The sequence below is a fragment of the Gymnoscopelus microlampas genome (genome assembly GCF_963454915.1).
Source record: "Gymnoscopelus microlampas genome assembly, chromosome: 20".
NCBI classification, from domain to species: domain Eukaryota; kingdom Metazoa; phylum Chordata; class Actinopteri; order Myctophiformes; family Myctophidae; genus Gymnoscopelus; species Gymnoscopelus microlampas.
In genome coordinates, this window is record NC_139957.1 from 39,131,298 (window position 1) to 39,146,821 (window position 15,524).

Here is a 15,524-nt window from a genome sequence, read left to right on the forward strand (position 1 = left end):
TGTCCTTTTTGAATTTGTAAGTTTTATTTGGCCTTGTTTTATGTTTTTTATGTTATTATATTGTATTGTATTGTAGCTCCCTATGTCCCCTTTCCCAAAGGACCACGATTGAAACAAGCCTACGGGCTTTCTTGTGTTTTTTATCCTTTTGAATTTTAATATTCAATAAACTAATCAAACAATCCACTTCTTCTAGGCTCGGTGCATAACTGTAATCCCCATTTCCTGTTCATTTTCCTGTAGCTTTAACATAGTTAGTAGTTAACATGCTGCTAAGCTAATCAAACAAAGCTACAGGAAAATGAACAAGATCAAATGGTTATGCCACCTTCTGAAAACTGGGAATACAGTACACAGAGGTTTACAAACAAATCACAATTCAATACACACTTATTTCCTTATTATCTCTTTATTCTTCTTGTGAATACACAGCTGCGCAAACAAATGTTCCACAATTACAGTATTCCACAAATATTCCATATGATTGTGGAATATTTGTGGACTGGAACTAGACCCCCTGAAATGGAATCTAGTTCATAGGACCACAATGGAAACAAGTCCCCAGGACTTGTGTTATCCTTTTAGCCTTAACGTACCTCATGACGTTTACCTATCTGACTAATTAAGTATTCAAACAAACAGCAGATCAAGCCAGCTTTGAATTATTTTTGACAGAACAGAAGCGGGACAGCCACTTAACACAAAGCACACACAAAGCAGTCACCAGGGCTGATTAAGCTTGATCCAGAACAGAGCAGTTAACTTCTCTTTTTTTTTTTTTACACGTCAGAATCAGAATCAGGTTTATTGTCACATCACAGGTTTACAAGGTACAAAAGTGGGTGAAATTCGTTTTTGTACATCGTTCCCAGCGCAACGTTAATTTCCATAGAAAGAAGAGGGGGGGAAGAAGAAGAGGGGTGGGGGGCAAGTGGGAAGGAGATCAAACAAGAGAACAGCAGAAGGCCAAACAAGTTATCTACATATTTACAAAGTACCTGAGATAATAAAAACTAAGGTGCCTGAGCATAGCAGCAATGTACGTATACTGTGCATGATATACTTATGACGTTAAGGTGCTTAGAGAAAAAGAGTACAATTAAAAAAAAGACAAAAAAGTCAGTGCGTTATACATGGGATTAAGGTGCAAAAGGTCAGTGCGTGTCCACCTAGGGTGGACTGACCCTGGTATAATCCGCAAGTAGCTCCATGAGGGAGAGCAACAAAAAAGTCATTTGTACCTGGTGTAGTCCACAGGTATGTCCGAGGGGGGCTAAGTCCAAGTCCACGTCACTAGTCGAATGAAAATAAAATAATAATAAAACATAATAGCACAGCTTACTTTGCAGGGACACCCTTTTTGCTTGGGCCGGTTCCACAACAACTGAAACATATTAAACAAGTGCTGTACTGAATAGCCAGTGAGCTACCAGGGTAAGGTCCAACCAGAGCTACTTCGTTGAACAGAACACAAGTTCAAATTACACAACACTGTACAATACTGTGACACTAAGATCCCCCACAATGGACAGTGAAAGTTCAAGTTAAATCAGTCCTGAGTGCCTGCTGTGTGTCCTCCCCTTCTCGCTGGAGCATGCTTGAGGTGGTCTGCGGCATGCTGCCTTATGAGGTCCTCTGTGGCTTCTGGGTCGAATTTCATGACTGCATCTGCATAGTAGAAAAAGGCAATAAAAAATGTGCAAAGGCAACATGCTGTCCTAGTCCCTATCTGACATAATACACAGCTCGATTGAACTCCTGCCATCTGGTAGGAGGTTCAAGAGCTCAGGGGGAAGCACCAGCAGGTCATCCAACAGCTGCCCCAAACCATCAGAACCCTGAACCATGTATTGCCCCCAAAACCAACATCTTGAAAGATGGATTGCACTTTGAATGCATCAGCACTTTTTACCAATGTTGTCTGCTCTTTACTTTTTAATGTTTGCCTCTTTTTAATGTGCATCATGAGTTGAGGAGAATGGCATTTTGCTCCCCTGTTTGCCTAGTGTGTGTTGTGGAAGTGACAATAAAACTGATTGCGAGTCTCCATATTGACATGCAAAAATGCTTGTACATCCACAACTAGTTTAATACAAAGCCATCTCCCTTCTACACCTAACCACCAGTTATTTAAAATGTTATGATAGCAACGGTAACGGTAGACAGTTGGCATTGTATTTTTTCTATGTCAACCGGAAAGGACATGTTTTACCCAATTACATTTTGATTTTGTCCTTGGTCAACATGAAATATGGGCTTACCTTGTATTGCGCTGAAAGCCGCAGTCTTCTCTTTTTCCCCCTTCATGTTCAACTGTGCCATCAGACTGTTACTGAAGAGCCTTAAGAAAAACAAATTACATTTGATAATGTAGTAGGATTAGGATTTATTGTAAAACATGGTATAAACCCTTTATACTACTAATTTTCACTTAATGTTCAACCATTATGTCATTGACATGACATAACAGAGGATTCAGGTGTTAAGCTAAAAAAAAAAAAGGCAAATTAATGGAAACATGCAGTCAGGCGCTCATCTAGAAGAATTAACCAAATAAGTGTTCACACATTGAAAACCACAGCGCACCCAAACATCACACAGGGGTTAATTCATAGTGTATGTTGAAACATACCTGTCAAGAACTTTGTGGACACAGTCCTTAACGTCCTTCCCTCTATAACGGGAAAGTTGCAGCACCTGTTGGAATAAGTCCATGAAAACTTTCACTGACATATCCCAGAGGAACGTAAAAAGTGTGCGAGTGCATCTTATGCTGTTCATTACTTCCAGACTCTTGAAAAGCCTACCAGGGTATTAAAAGCTTGGACATCACTGAGGAGTTGCTCCTCTCTCTGGAAGTCCTCCATTCTCTCAACATGACTGGCCGCTGAAGAGGCAGGTTCTTTAGTGAATATTGATATGGTCAGGACTTTCTTCTGGTATACTGAAAAATAAGTAAGTGTACACAGAGACATGTTATAGACACCACCCTACAATGATACAAAACACTGATATAATTGAAGAGCAGTTTTTGTGTCCCGATAGGAGAGGAGACAGAGAGAACAGTAAAGGAAGAAAGGAGAGAATGGGCAGAAGAGAGAAGGGTTGCAAATTAAGTGTCCCCCAGTTTGTTGGGGGTCTTCATTGAAATAGCTCAGAACTTACCTTGTGCTGGCAATGGGAATGCCCATGTTGGCCTCTCAGTCACTGCATAGCACCTGTAATAAGAACAAAAGTACATTTTAGAAATTACAAAGTGATATTTTTGCATTAAAACTTTCCAAGACAGATGACTATACATTAGATGAGAAATAATAAATATGTCATATTGTAACAATTAGGGGTGCACGATACTACTTGCTGAATTGTAAAGGTTTTGATTACTTGGGGCCTTTGGACAACTCACCATGCCTGACCGTGTCCCTGGATCTGTCATGTCTGGACCTGACCGTGTTCCTCGACCCATCACTGCGGTGGGACCTGTCATCATGTCTGGACCTGACAGAGTGCCTCCGAGCTGTTGCTGTACCTGGAGTCGTGGCTGGTCCTGATGCTGTGCCGGTATCCGACACTGTGTCTGGAGCCATCACTGTGCCTGATGGCTGGAGCCATCACTAAAGACTTAATACTTGGACATAATACTACTACAACACCATGTCACACTGAAAAAGACTACCCCTACTGGTTGGTCTTAGATGTTGACAATCACACATCTCCTCTGATACACATAGTTCAACACATTGAGCCTGTAACTACTTACTCATTGCTTGTGAATTAGGTATGGTAATGATTTCTTTAGTATGCACAACATGTAACACCTTGTACTGACTGTACTTAAAATGTGTTGGTGCAATGGAGAAAGTGAATACTCACGGGGTGTGGACATTTCTCTGCTCCGAGGTGCTACACTTGCATGTCGGGAGCCTGGAAAAGACAAAGAATGTTCTTAGATACCAAATACAAAAGGTGACTGCTTAAATGTGATTCATACTCACTGTGTGTAGACATCTCCCTGTGCCAAGACCCCTCAGCATGCTCCAACTCGACAGACATGGTGTCCACCACGACATCCACCAGGCCATCCAGGGCTTGATTTTCAGAGTCTGAAACATAAAGGACCCCCTGCCACTGCAGCTCACATAAAATGCCGTAACTCGGGGGCTTGCCCCCCACAAACAATCCCTCCACACAACTAGGAACCAATCGCCGTTACAGCCCTCTTCTGTATACATGTGACCTACGGTCGCTTATCTCCCGATTAGGGAGTCTTACTGGTATTTCATAAATTGACATCAATACTCAACAAGCATTGAGTAACACATTGTTGTCCTGGCTGGACTTCAACTTCCTTGGTGCGATAGGAAAGGAGGGCACCTATACGGCTTATTAAAGCATTTGATTGTCATTTTTGACAATGGACTTATAAATTGATTATAGAAGAAAGTTACCCATAATGCTCCAAAACGTCATATAAAACATGAATGGTCTACAATGTGAGGCCCAGTTTCTGTTAACACATTTCATATTTAGAAGTTACTTGAGAAACATATGAACTCTACATCAGTCATCATCTTGTCTTTTAACAGGTTTCCTCTTCCCTCTTATCACCACATCCACATCCTCCTCTTCCTCCTCTGCTTGGCTGGTCAGGTTGTAGTTGTCACATTCACAAGCTTTAACTAGAAGTTATACAATTCAACTGTAAACATTGATTCAACTATTTGTACTTGAATTATTGAGTAAATGATCCAAAAACCTGCCTGAAGTCATCTTTATCTTGACTAACTGGGACGTCAGCCAGTCCTCCTGGGGGTCCTTTCTCATCTTGTAAGTTGTGTTTGTTTGGCATTTGGCCATCTAATGGTTCCCTTACCCCTGTCGATCCAATTATTAGGAATTGTACCCTCTGTCTCCTTTCCATCCTCCAACCACACATCCCTGGCATACATGACCTGAAAAAGACAGCACAAACATGTTAGTGCAATATCAGAAAATAAATTATGTGAACCATAGTCAATAAATCACCGGGCAAGTGGTCATGTTAGTAGAGGGCAAAGAACTAGAGGCGGCCGGATTGAAAATGCTACGATTCTCATTAGAAGCAACATGGAGGGATGAGAACAGAAATGACTACATTTGAGTATAAGCCCAGGTTAGAAGGTTAGACGATAAAGCAAGAGAGGTGGATAAAGCGAGAGGTGAGGTAGAGATGGTTTATCTGAGGCGGAGGGAGAAGGATGCTGAAACGCAAGACAAATAGCAAATTTAGGGTGTGCTGAGACAGACAAGCAGGTGATGATCGAGGAAGGTGCAGCCATGATGGGAACTAGCTGAAAGAAAAATAAAATGTAACCTTTAATATTGCTGTTCCAGACCATGGCGAAAGGGTATGAGGACATAACCACCAACGTTTCTTGTGGGAGGCAAGCCACCTTGCGGAACAGATCTGTTTCACGCAGTAGTCCATCTTTCATCCTACCCTGACTTGGCTTCCATTTCCTTGCTTGTTCTTTCACTGAAGTCCTGATTGTTTTTCTGGATATATGATTTGATTGACAGCCGCAGCAGTGCAGCCAGTCTCATGCCTGACATTGTTGTCTCCTATCAAGGGACCATAGATGACCCACCCCAATAGGGTCCTCACAGCATATGGTCGATCTGCCTGGCTGTTAACCACCTCCAAAAAGGTTCCAATAACTTTGAAGCATTTCTGCCAATCAGTAGGTCAACACCAGAGTCTATTTCTTGCAGTTTGATATGTTTCAAATAAGGCCATGGTGACAAGCCCTGTTGTTTTTGGAATATTGTGTTGTGAGACAGGCATGGTTTTATGAGTGAACACATTAGGGAGTTGTATGAAATCATTTTTGTCCAACTTGGCTATTTCCAAACCTGAGATATGGTGACTGGTCTCAGGCTTCACTTGGTTCATTGTGCGGAGAAGAATATTAGTTTTTTGTCCGGTAATGTTTAGCCTTCTCATTAAGTTTTCAGTGCAGAATGTGGATGTGCTTCCATGGTCCAAAAATGCATATGTTTGCAACACTGTCTCCCTGTGGCTCTTCACTTGAACGGGTACTATGGAGAAGATGGACGTTTCATCACCGGCCCCAATATGACCACATGTGTGAGGTGAGACGACAGCATTGTTTCCTATTGATTTCTTTTCCGTTTCTTCCAGGGTTGAGCTCTAGGGGGTACGGGCGGGTACGGCGTACCCTTAGTTATGAGACTGTGGGGGCCGCGCGTGCTCAACATGCACTCACCGTCAGCGGCGGTCGTTAACACCTTAAAGTTTAAACAATAGCCTCTGAAGGTTAGCGCCGTCAGTGGCGAGACATTCTCAATAGCGTCTACCTGGCTGCTTTGCATAACATTAGGCTACTGGAGAAAAGCCATGTACTTGAATTGAATGTGCACTGCAGAGTGTGAAGGGGATTGCTTAGCAGAGCACCCAGTTCTCTGAGACAAGACAAAGACAAGTTGTCTGATTATTTTAACTGCTTATCTGTGGGTGAGTCTATGTAAAGGGCTTTTATATAAAACTAAAGGAAAATAAAATAATTGATTAATTGAAACAAAAATAAAAACAACAAATTAACAATGCAACAAAATAATAAGAAATATAAATACATTAATAATCACATGTTGAATACAGTATTAGTAAGTGGCTATGTGCACATGCCTGCGCACGTGACGTCATAAAATACAGTACCCTTAGTTCAAAAATCCACAGCTCACCACTGGTTTCTTCAATGTGGAGTATATCAGGATGGTTTTGTTCACACGTATCACAGGTTAAACGACTTGTGCAGTCTCTGCTTAAGTGTCCTCTTTTCAAACAGCCAAAAACAGACTCCCTTTTCCTTTAAGTAGTGCATCTTCTCTCTGTGTCTTCTCTATTTCATCTGTGGACACCGCTCCAATGTGTGACCACTTTTATTGCAGAAAAGACAATCATTATGATAGCTGATGAATACACTTCTTTCCACTCCATTTGACTGCACTGCCGTTTCTATGGGTGTTACTGTTGTGGCAAAACTGCTTCTTGGAATGTCTCTTGTGTCTCTTGGTTTGATGATGGTTGAGGTTTTGACAGTTGTAGTTTGCTTAGCATCTTGTATGTTTCCAAACAGTGGGTCAGACAGTATTTTTTACCTGTCTCTCTATGAATTGTACAAGGTCAGAAAGCTTAGCACGATGTCCATGCCTCTCCTGTAGCTTGCATGCCTTGTTCCTCCAGGTTTATCCGAGCTTGTATGGATGGCCTTTTGTATATTGTTCAAAGTAATGTAAGCAGTCACTGTAATCGTCAGTCTTTTTCTCCACTCCTCTCTCAAATGCCCTGATAAACATTTCATATTGCAATGGGTCACCATCATAAACTGGAATGTCTCTTGGTGGTAAAGTGGAATACAGATTTTGCTTAACCAGTAAAGCAGTTTTTTCATTCTGTCTTCGTAGCACATTACAAATATCACCTGCAGGGGGTGTAGTGTGAGTGACATGACCTTGAACATTCTTTTTCCCATGAAGCTGTACATTTTCAGTTTGCACATTTTGGTTTATTATATTTTCGGTTTGAACATTTTGCCTGGGGAGAGAGTATTGCATTAGAGGAGTCATGTAATGAGCTTTGGCAGATTTTTCATGAAGTGGTTGTTTTGGTCTCACAACCTGTGGCTGGGAGGGAGGCTTTGTGGTTTCCATTGTTTCCTTTTTAGGTAGGTAGGTATGTATTTGCATTTGGGTTGAATGGGGTTGTTTCCTTTGGAGCAGCAGCTCCTTTTTGTCCCACTTGACACTCTTGATGAGTTCCTTGGCCCATGGTTTCCAGTACATGGGCCTTTGCATTTGCTGCTTCCAGCTGAGTCTCCATTTCCAGTTGCTCCTTTTGCATTCTGAGTTGTTCCTGTTATGCTTCAATTTCATATTTTTGTGTAAGCCAGCCACCTGTTCCATGAGAGCAGCCTTTTCAGCCTGAGCTATGATGAGCAGATGAAGTTGAAGATAATTTTGATGGAGTGGATTTGTGTGTGGATTTTGATACATTTGATATACTGTCATGGGGTCCAATGTCATCAGAATGTACAGCACTCCACATTTCACTTTCAGCAGTGACCGGTGTTTGTGGCTCCTTTTCAACAGTGACATGTATTGGTAGTTCCTTCTGAATAATGACATGCATTTGCTGTTTCACCTCTGATAGCCACAGGTGTACATCCTGTACAAAACCTTCCAGAATATACATTTTTGGTTGAAACCATGAATTTTGCCTTGCAATTTCCTCCTCAGGTAATGGCAAAACCACCAATGATGAATGACTTTCCCTTGCTTCATCACACAGTTTGATTAATCTGAAGGTCACTGCAAATCAACAGCGAGACAAAATTAAACATATTACAAACATAAACAAACAGATAATACATATATTACAATATATTAAAAGCAGAAGTGATACTTAGGCGTCTTCCTTCTTGCGTGTATCATCATCAGATGTCCAGCTCAATGACGTGCAGCCACTCCCTCGTCTCAGGTCCCACATGGTCTGTACAGGACACAGAGGTGATTATGTGATAGGCAGTCTGCATAAGCATGCTGTGCAGTCTGTCAGGCCCAAACTGTAGGAGTAGTAGCGCAGCAAAATAAACTTTATCTTGAAAGAAAGAATAAGAAAGTCGGAAGATTACTATAGTCTAAAAACATAAACAAACAGATAATACATATATTAAAAACAGAAGTGATACTCAGGCATCTTCCTTCTTTCGTGTGTCATCATCAGATGTCCAGCTCAATGACGTGCAGCCACGCCCTCGTCTCAGGTCCCACATCAAAGAGACCGGCCTCCGATGGTGGCCTGTACAGGACACAGAGGTGATTATGTGATAGGCAGTCTGCATAAGCATACTGTGCAGTCTGTCAGGCCCAAACTGTGGGAGTAGTAGCGCGGCAAAATAAACTTTATCTTGAAAGAAAGAAGAAGAAACCCGGAAGATCTATAGTCTACTATAGTCAACACTAAATCGCGCACACATACACACTTTGGTAGGGGTTTGGATTGTGTCGTTACCTTGCCATGATGCAACTCGAAAGGTCACTGAAAATCAACAGAGAGACAAAATGAAACATATATTAAAAACATAAACAAACAGATAATACATATATTACAATATATTAAAAACTGAAGTGATACTCAGGCGTTTTCCTTCTTTCGTGTGTCATCATCAGATGTCCAGCTCAATGACGTGCAGCCACGCCCTCGTCTCAGGTCCCACATCAAAGAGACCGGCCTCCGATGGTGGCCTGTACAGGACACAGAGGTGATTATGTGATAGGCAGTCTGCATAAGCATACTGTGCAGTCTGTCAGGCCCAAACTGTGGGAGTAGTAGCGCGGCAAAATAAACTTTATCTTGAAAGAAAGAAGAAGAAACCCGGAAGATCTATAGTCTACTATAGTCAACACTAAATCGCGCACACATACACACTTTGGTAGGGGTTTGGATTGTGTCGTTACCTTGCCATGATGTAACTCGAAAGGTCACTGAAAATCAACAGAGAGACAAAATGAAACATATATTAAAAACATAAACAAACAGATAATACATATATTACAATATATTAAAAACTGAAGTGATACTCAGGCGTTTTCCTTCTTTCGTGTGTCATCATCAGATGTCCAGCTCAATGACGTGCAGCCACGCCCTCGTCTCAGGTCCCACATCAAAGAGACCGGCCTCCGATGGTGGCCTGTACAGGACACAGAGGTGATGATGTGATAGGCAGTCTGCATAAGCATACTGTGCAGTCTGTCAGGCCCAAACTGTGGGAGTAGTAGCGCGGCAAAATAAACTTTATCTTGAAAGAAAGAAGAAGAAACCCGGAAGATCTATAGTCTACTATAGTCAACACTAAATCGCGCACACATACACACTTTGGTAGGGGTTTGGATTGTGTCGTTACCTTGCCATGATGTAACTCGAAAGGTCACTGAAAATCAACAGAGAGACAAAATGAAACATATATTAAAAACATAAACAAACAGATAATACATATATTACAATATATTAAAAACTGAAGTGATACTCAGGCGTTTTCCTTCTTTCGTGTGTCATCATCAGATGTCCAGCTCAATGACGTGCAGCCACGCCCTCGTCTCAGGTCCCACATCAAAGAGACCGGCCTCCGATGGTGGCCTGTACAGGACACAGAGGTGATTATGTGATAGGCAGTCTGCATAAGCATACTGCAGTCTGTCAGGCCCAAACTGTGGGAGGAATAGCGCGTCAAAATAAAGTTTATCTAGAAAAAAATAATAAAGTCGGAAGATTTTATTATTTCCGGACCACACAACAGCTAGGCACTCCAGTTCGCTGGTTGAGTAATTTCTCTCCGCTTTGTTTAGGCTTCTGCTAGCGAAAGCTAACACCTACAGCAGTGGCTTGAGTCCATTGTAAGTTGCCATGTAAGTTGTACTTCACTTCACTCTGACCCACTGGTGTTTTCTGCTCTCCATCGGCCAAGTATATGGGACCCTTAGTCCAAGGAGTCATGTCACCTTTTCCCCTTTCCTTCATTGCTGTCCATAGGCCCCGATTAAGCAGTGTGAAGGAGGAGCCAGTGTCCACAATCGCTCTCCCTTTCCAATGTCCTATCGCTACGGGCACCATCAATTGGAGTGATGGCTGCTTTGAGGTTTGTTTAAGTGGGTGAGATGCGGAAAGCTTCAGGGAAAATAATTGCACAGAAGTTACCGTGTTGGCACCAGCCTGGGGACCTTGTCCTGAAAAAGACTGATATCCCTTACTTTTCTTTCCATCATCCGCAAGGGGACGTGTAGCAGGAGCATGTGTGCCCTTGCAACGCCAACAGAACGGTGCTGGAGCTTTGGAAGAAGTGGTTGTATTCACAGTGACTGTGACTTTTACAGCATTATTCTGTCTTGTTTTTGGTGTTGTTGTCTGTACTCTCTGGTCATAAACACGCCGATTTTCCCTGTCTTTTGCCAGCTGTTGTCCAAGTCGAACCAACGCAATCCACCGTGTTCACTCCACTGCTTCGCAGCTTGCTTGTGCTGAGGCTGCCAACGTTGGCACAGAGACCTGTACATATAGGCAAAATGTCTAAGGCTTTCGTCTTCACCCTGTACTCGGGTTCGAACTCTCAGCCAATTCGTCCTCATAGACCAACACGCCCAGGTGTTGGTCTCCTGGCCTACTACATCCCACTAGTCTCTGGCAGTGCCATGAAACACATTCCTGAGTGTCACAATGAGTTCCTCATCCAATAGGGGCTGCATGGCGAGAAAGTCACGGCACTTTTCCAAATAACGCAATAGATCTGAGGTGTCCTCACGCTGTCCAAAGGTGGTTCATTGGAGTTTAATGGGAGATTTGCCCATAAATCCTCCTCGCAGGTCACCTTGTACGTTCTCCCGACGTGTACCTCCACCAGTGCGTAGCGTGGACTGCAGATGTTGATGCGCCTTACCAGATGGTGCAGTAGGTGGTATGACAGGAGAACTGGTTTGTAGTGTGGTTTGAACAGCAGTTCCAGCCACTGAAGTAGTGTTAATATTTCTGTATTCATGGTCTCCAGATTTTTCAAGCATGTTGCTACTGATGATTCAGTGTGTTCCAAATTGTGTACAATAGGGGCAGAGCAGTATTTACAACCCTCAGAACTTCAATATGGCGTTTCAATTTCCAGTTCATGCTCACTCATTGCAGTTGAATGTCCATCCGGTTCATTGATCTGATTTATTTCACTTATTGCAGGTGAATTTCCATCCGGTTCATTGATCTGATTTATTTCACTTACTGCAGGTGAATTTCCATCCGGTTCATGTATTTGAGGCTGGTTAGCTTGAGTTGACATTGTTTGAGGGTGGTGGTGGTGGTGATGATTTGTTTGAGGGTGGTGGGTTTGACACCAACACGGGTGCTGAGTTTCTATTTCATCAAAGACCCACAAGTTTCCATCAAACTTTTCCATTTTGAAATTGCAAATGTTCCCTTTTTGATTGCGTTTGAATAAATAAAATTGTTATTTCCCACTGAGCTTGTTTGCACAGTTTTGCTTGTTTGTTCCTTTGTTTGTTGAAAATGATCCGGTTTTGCACCTGTGAACTCAGTTGTTTTTGCTTGAGATTGAGGTCCTTTTAAACATCTGGGGTGCCACTTTTTATGTAACGGTTTAGCTTTGATATTACTGTTTGGGGTGCCAGTTAGGCCAAAGCCTAACACGAATTTAGTCCAGTCTGGACAAAAAAAACACTTTTTTAAAAGCCAACCTTACACAGGATTTAAATGCACAATTAGTAGAACCAAATGAACCTTAAAACCTGAAACCAGGGATTGATTACCCACAAAAGAATACCTTCAACTCAATAAACAACAGAATGAATGAAATACACAGACACAAAAAACCTCAGTTTGACTTTGTATTGTAAAATAATCCCCAATCCAGTCCACAGTTTGTCCAATACCACGCAGTTTAGTGTCAGTTCACAGAGAGTCACTATTCACAACCCACTGTTCCTTCAAAACAGGTTATTCACAAATGTATTGAAACCTTGGTTAACCAAAATGAAATAAAGACAAAATAAAAATGCCCCACGACCTTTACCGTGGTGGCGAACGAATGAATGAGGCAACCAGCTGTATACCGTGTTTGTGTGAGAGGAGGGGGGGGGGGGGGGTAGCTCCAGGAATCCACTCCACTTTTTCCGGTGTGCCTGTGTGTGTGTGTGCGGTTTGGATTGTGTAGTTACCTCGCCAGGATGCAACTCCAAAGGTCACTGCAAATCAACAAAATGAAACATATATTACAAAGATAAACAAACAGATATTACATAGATTACAAACAGAAGTGATACTCAGGCGTCCTCTTCTTTCGTGTGTCATCGTTAGACGTCCATTTCAATGACGTGCAGCCACGACGTCCAGATCCAACCCTAGTCTCCCCCAGGGAGGAACCCCAAATTTTGGAAAGAAAGACTAGTGCTGTTATACCTTAAGATGAACTTAATGAAACAGGCATGATTAGTCAAACAGTGGTACAACTGTCTGCCACTGACTAGAAAAAAATCTTAACAATAATGGATTGCACCTGTGCTGACCTACTGAACCGGGGAATATACCATTTGGGTATATACCATAGGGAATACAAGTGTTGTGGAGAATATAATACCTTGTGAAAGCCATCATTTTGTTCTAATTTGAATTTGTAGTTATTTTACAGTCATTTAATAACATAATAATCAATGCTGTAGACATAGATCACATTCATGATTTTATTTTATGAAGCACATGTCTTGTAACTATTCCATTTGGACAATAGCAAGCAGCATATCCTTTTAATGCTTGCATGTATGATTGAAAATAATGCCATACCTTGCTATACCCAATTGACGCCCCTGATAGACCAGTAGTGGAAAAAGTACTCAAATGTTTTACTTAAGTAAAACAATCAATACTGCAATATAGAAATACGTAAGTAAAACCAGAATTCTAAATTGACTTGAGTAAAAGTAAAAAAGTAATGGCATAAAGTACCAAAGTATATGTACTTAAAGTACCAAAAGTAAAAGTACTCATGCAGAATGTCCCTTTTCAAGTTTTCAAATGCATACAAATCTTTTGAAAATAGTTATAGCCGATCTACAAGCTCATAATGCATCGCGATGCGACACATTGTGAGCTTGTAGATCTGCTATTTTCAAAAGATTTTTATACATTTTGAAAACTTGAAATGGGACATTTCTGCAAAATGAGTACTTTTACTTTTGGTACTTTAAGTACATTTTGATGCCAATACTTCTGTACTTTTAACTCGAGTACATTTTGAATTCCAGACTTTTACTTGCTTTACTTTTACTTCTGCTGCTGGGGCCTTTCAGTAGGCCTGTCATGAGCCTCTAGCTGAGGTTGGCTTGGGGGTCCTCTGGCTACTGAGAACCAGGCATCAACATCTCTAATGAATCCATCTTTATATTTATTGACCTTTGAGAACCAATCATTTTGCCTTTCTTGTTCATCATGTGGAATAAGAGGCATCAAAGAATCATGCAGTGCATTGGAATTTTCAGACAATTTCATCAAGTTGTGTGTAGCGGTCCCCACCGAAAGATATAAGACTTGAACTGATCATGAATTGATTACGATCCAAAGATCAACGTAAGAACTGGCAAGACAGTACAAAAACAAATAAAATACTCTGTTAGTTTCCCATACGTTGTGCAAGAACAACAGGTGGCTATCATAACACTAGCTCACTTAAGCTCCAAATGTAAATAATAGAACATTCAAACTGTACTGAAAGTGCTTTTTAACATGGCTTTGACGATCAGTCAGCATTACTGTAATTACTTTACAATGAATTAAGGCAGATGACTTCGACATCATCACTTATTCTAATAAGTGATGATTTTTTAGCAGTTGTTTTTAACTCATGAAACACTGTTTTTAACCTTTTTCAAGGGCTTATAATGACATGAAATAATGACGTGTTTTTTAACCATAATGTATGAAATACAGTCATATCAAATACCTTCCTTTGCTATGTACAATTCAAACCTTACATTTTCAACACACTTTACAGAAAGAGTAGCAAACTCAACTCTGGTTTAGTTTGTTCTTATTATCCATAGCACCACATTCCTTTGTTGCAGAAATACATTTCTTTCATTCAAAGTCCTTCAATATACCTTATGCTGAACAAGAGGTAAACAAATCAAGCAATGCATTTTTAGCAATGGTCCTGTCCTTGTATCACTACAAAACACCTGCTTAGCTGCTAAAGTAGCTAACAAAAGTTTGTAGCAACTCACCAATGTTATCAGAAAGGAACGCTTAGCCCTCTGGCAAGACTGAGATGATGGGCAAGGTGTGTGTGCTGTCTTGTGTGGATTCCATATGTATTTAGATTAGTATTAATTTGTTTGGGCTCTGTGACTCTGTCGCTCTCAGTGATCTCTCCTGCAGTGCAGCTGCAGTGCAGGTTGCCAGGTTGGTTCTGTGGGAATAGGGATTCACAGCAGAGAATGTGGCAGAGACAGAGAACGGGCGGGGCAAGTAGTAGAGGGGTGTCATGTGATTGGGGGAATTCATCTGTCAGTCTTCATATCCTTGGCTGGCTATGCGCTTGTAGATATGCTATCTTTGTCGTGAAAATATGTGCAAATTGTTGAATATATATTTATATATTTTTAAGTGAACATTTGTAACTCAAATCTTTGCTTCTGAGGGAGTCTACAAATTGTTTTAAAAAATGATGCTATATCAGTGGTTCTCAAACTTTTTCATGTCAAGGACCCCCAAAGTGATATGTATTTGAACACGGACGTAGGGGAGACCATGTTGTTCCAGGGACCCCCGCCTAGAAGCAAAGATTTGAGTTACAAATGTTTGCTTTAAAAGAATATACATATTCAATACATATATTTTTTTAATAGCAGTTCTACTTGAGCTCAGAATCATGGTCAGTGAGCTCAGTTCGGGGCTCTCCCCCAGGCTGGCAGAGGGA

General features: G+C 41.4%; 1 protein-coding gene across 4 annotated transcripts; it reads right to left on the bottom strand.

Annotated features, from left to right (window-relative positions):
• Window positions 1-438: 438 nt before the first annotated feature.
• On the bottom strand, window positions 439-4,192 carry LOC311036845 (uncharacterized protein). 4 transcript variants are annotated; one of them, XM_084045854.1, is made up of 8 exons: window positions 3,996-4,192; window positions 3,874-3,924; window positions 3,407-3,602; window positions 3,166-3,218; window positions 2,808-2,944; window positions 2,633-2,697; window positions 2,262-2,341; window positions 439-1,668 (listed from the first exon to the last, which is right to left on the bottom strand). In XM_084045854.1, exons 5-8 carry the CDS (start codon window positions 2,865-2,867, stop codon window positions 1,550-1,552), a joined length of 324 nt encoding a protein of 107 aa, XP_083901980.1. In that variant the 5' UTR covers window positions 2,868-2,944; window positions 3,166-3,218; window positions 3,407-3,602; window positions 3,874-3,924; window positions 3,996-4,192; the 3' UTR covers window positions 439-1,549. The 4 variants fall into 4 exon arrangements, with proteins under 4 accessions (XP_083901980.1, XP_083901982.1, XP_083901983.1 ...); XM_084045856.1 differs by having other exon boundaries at window positions 3,874-3,945; window positions 3,996-4,023; XM_084045857.1 differs by having other exon boundaries at window positions 3,407-3,614; window positions 3,874-3,945; window positions 3,996-4,015.
• Between the last annotated feature and the right edge of the window lie 11,332 nt (window positions 4,193-15,524).

What these genes read in the sequence shown, in the direction of transcription:
- LOC311036845 (XM_084045854.1), bottom strand. Translation starts at nt 2,867, where the DNA reads ATGGAGGACTTCCAGAGAGAGGAGCAACTCCTCAGTGATGTCCAAGCT. An exon ending in GTCCACAAAGTTCTTGACAG is followed by an intron (nt 2,342 to 2,632) that starts GTATGTTTCAAC and finishes GTTTTTCTTAAG; the next exon opens with GCTCTTCAGTAACAGTCTGA. An exon ending in GGCTTTCAGCGCAATACAAG is followed by an intron (nt 1,669 to 2,261) that starts GTAAGCCCATAT and finishes TCTACTATGCAG; the next exon opens with ATGCAGTCATGAAATTCGAC.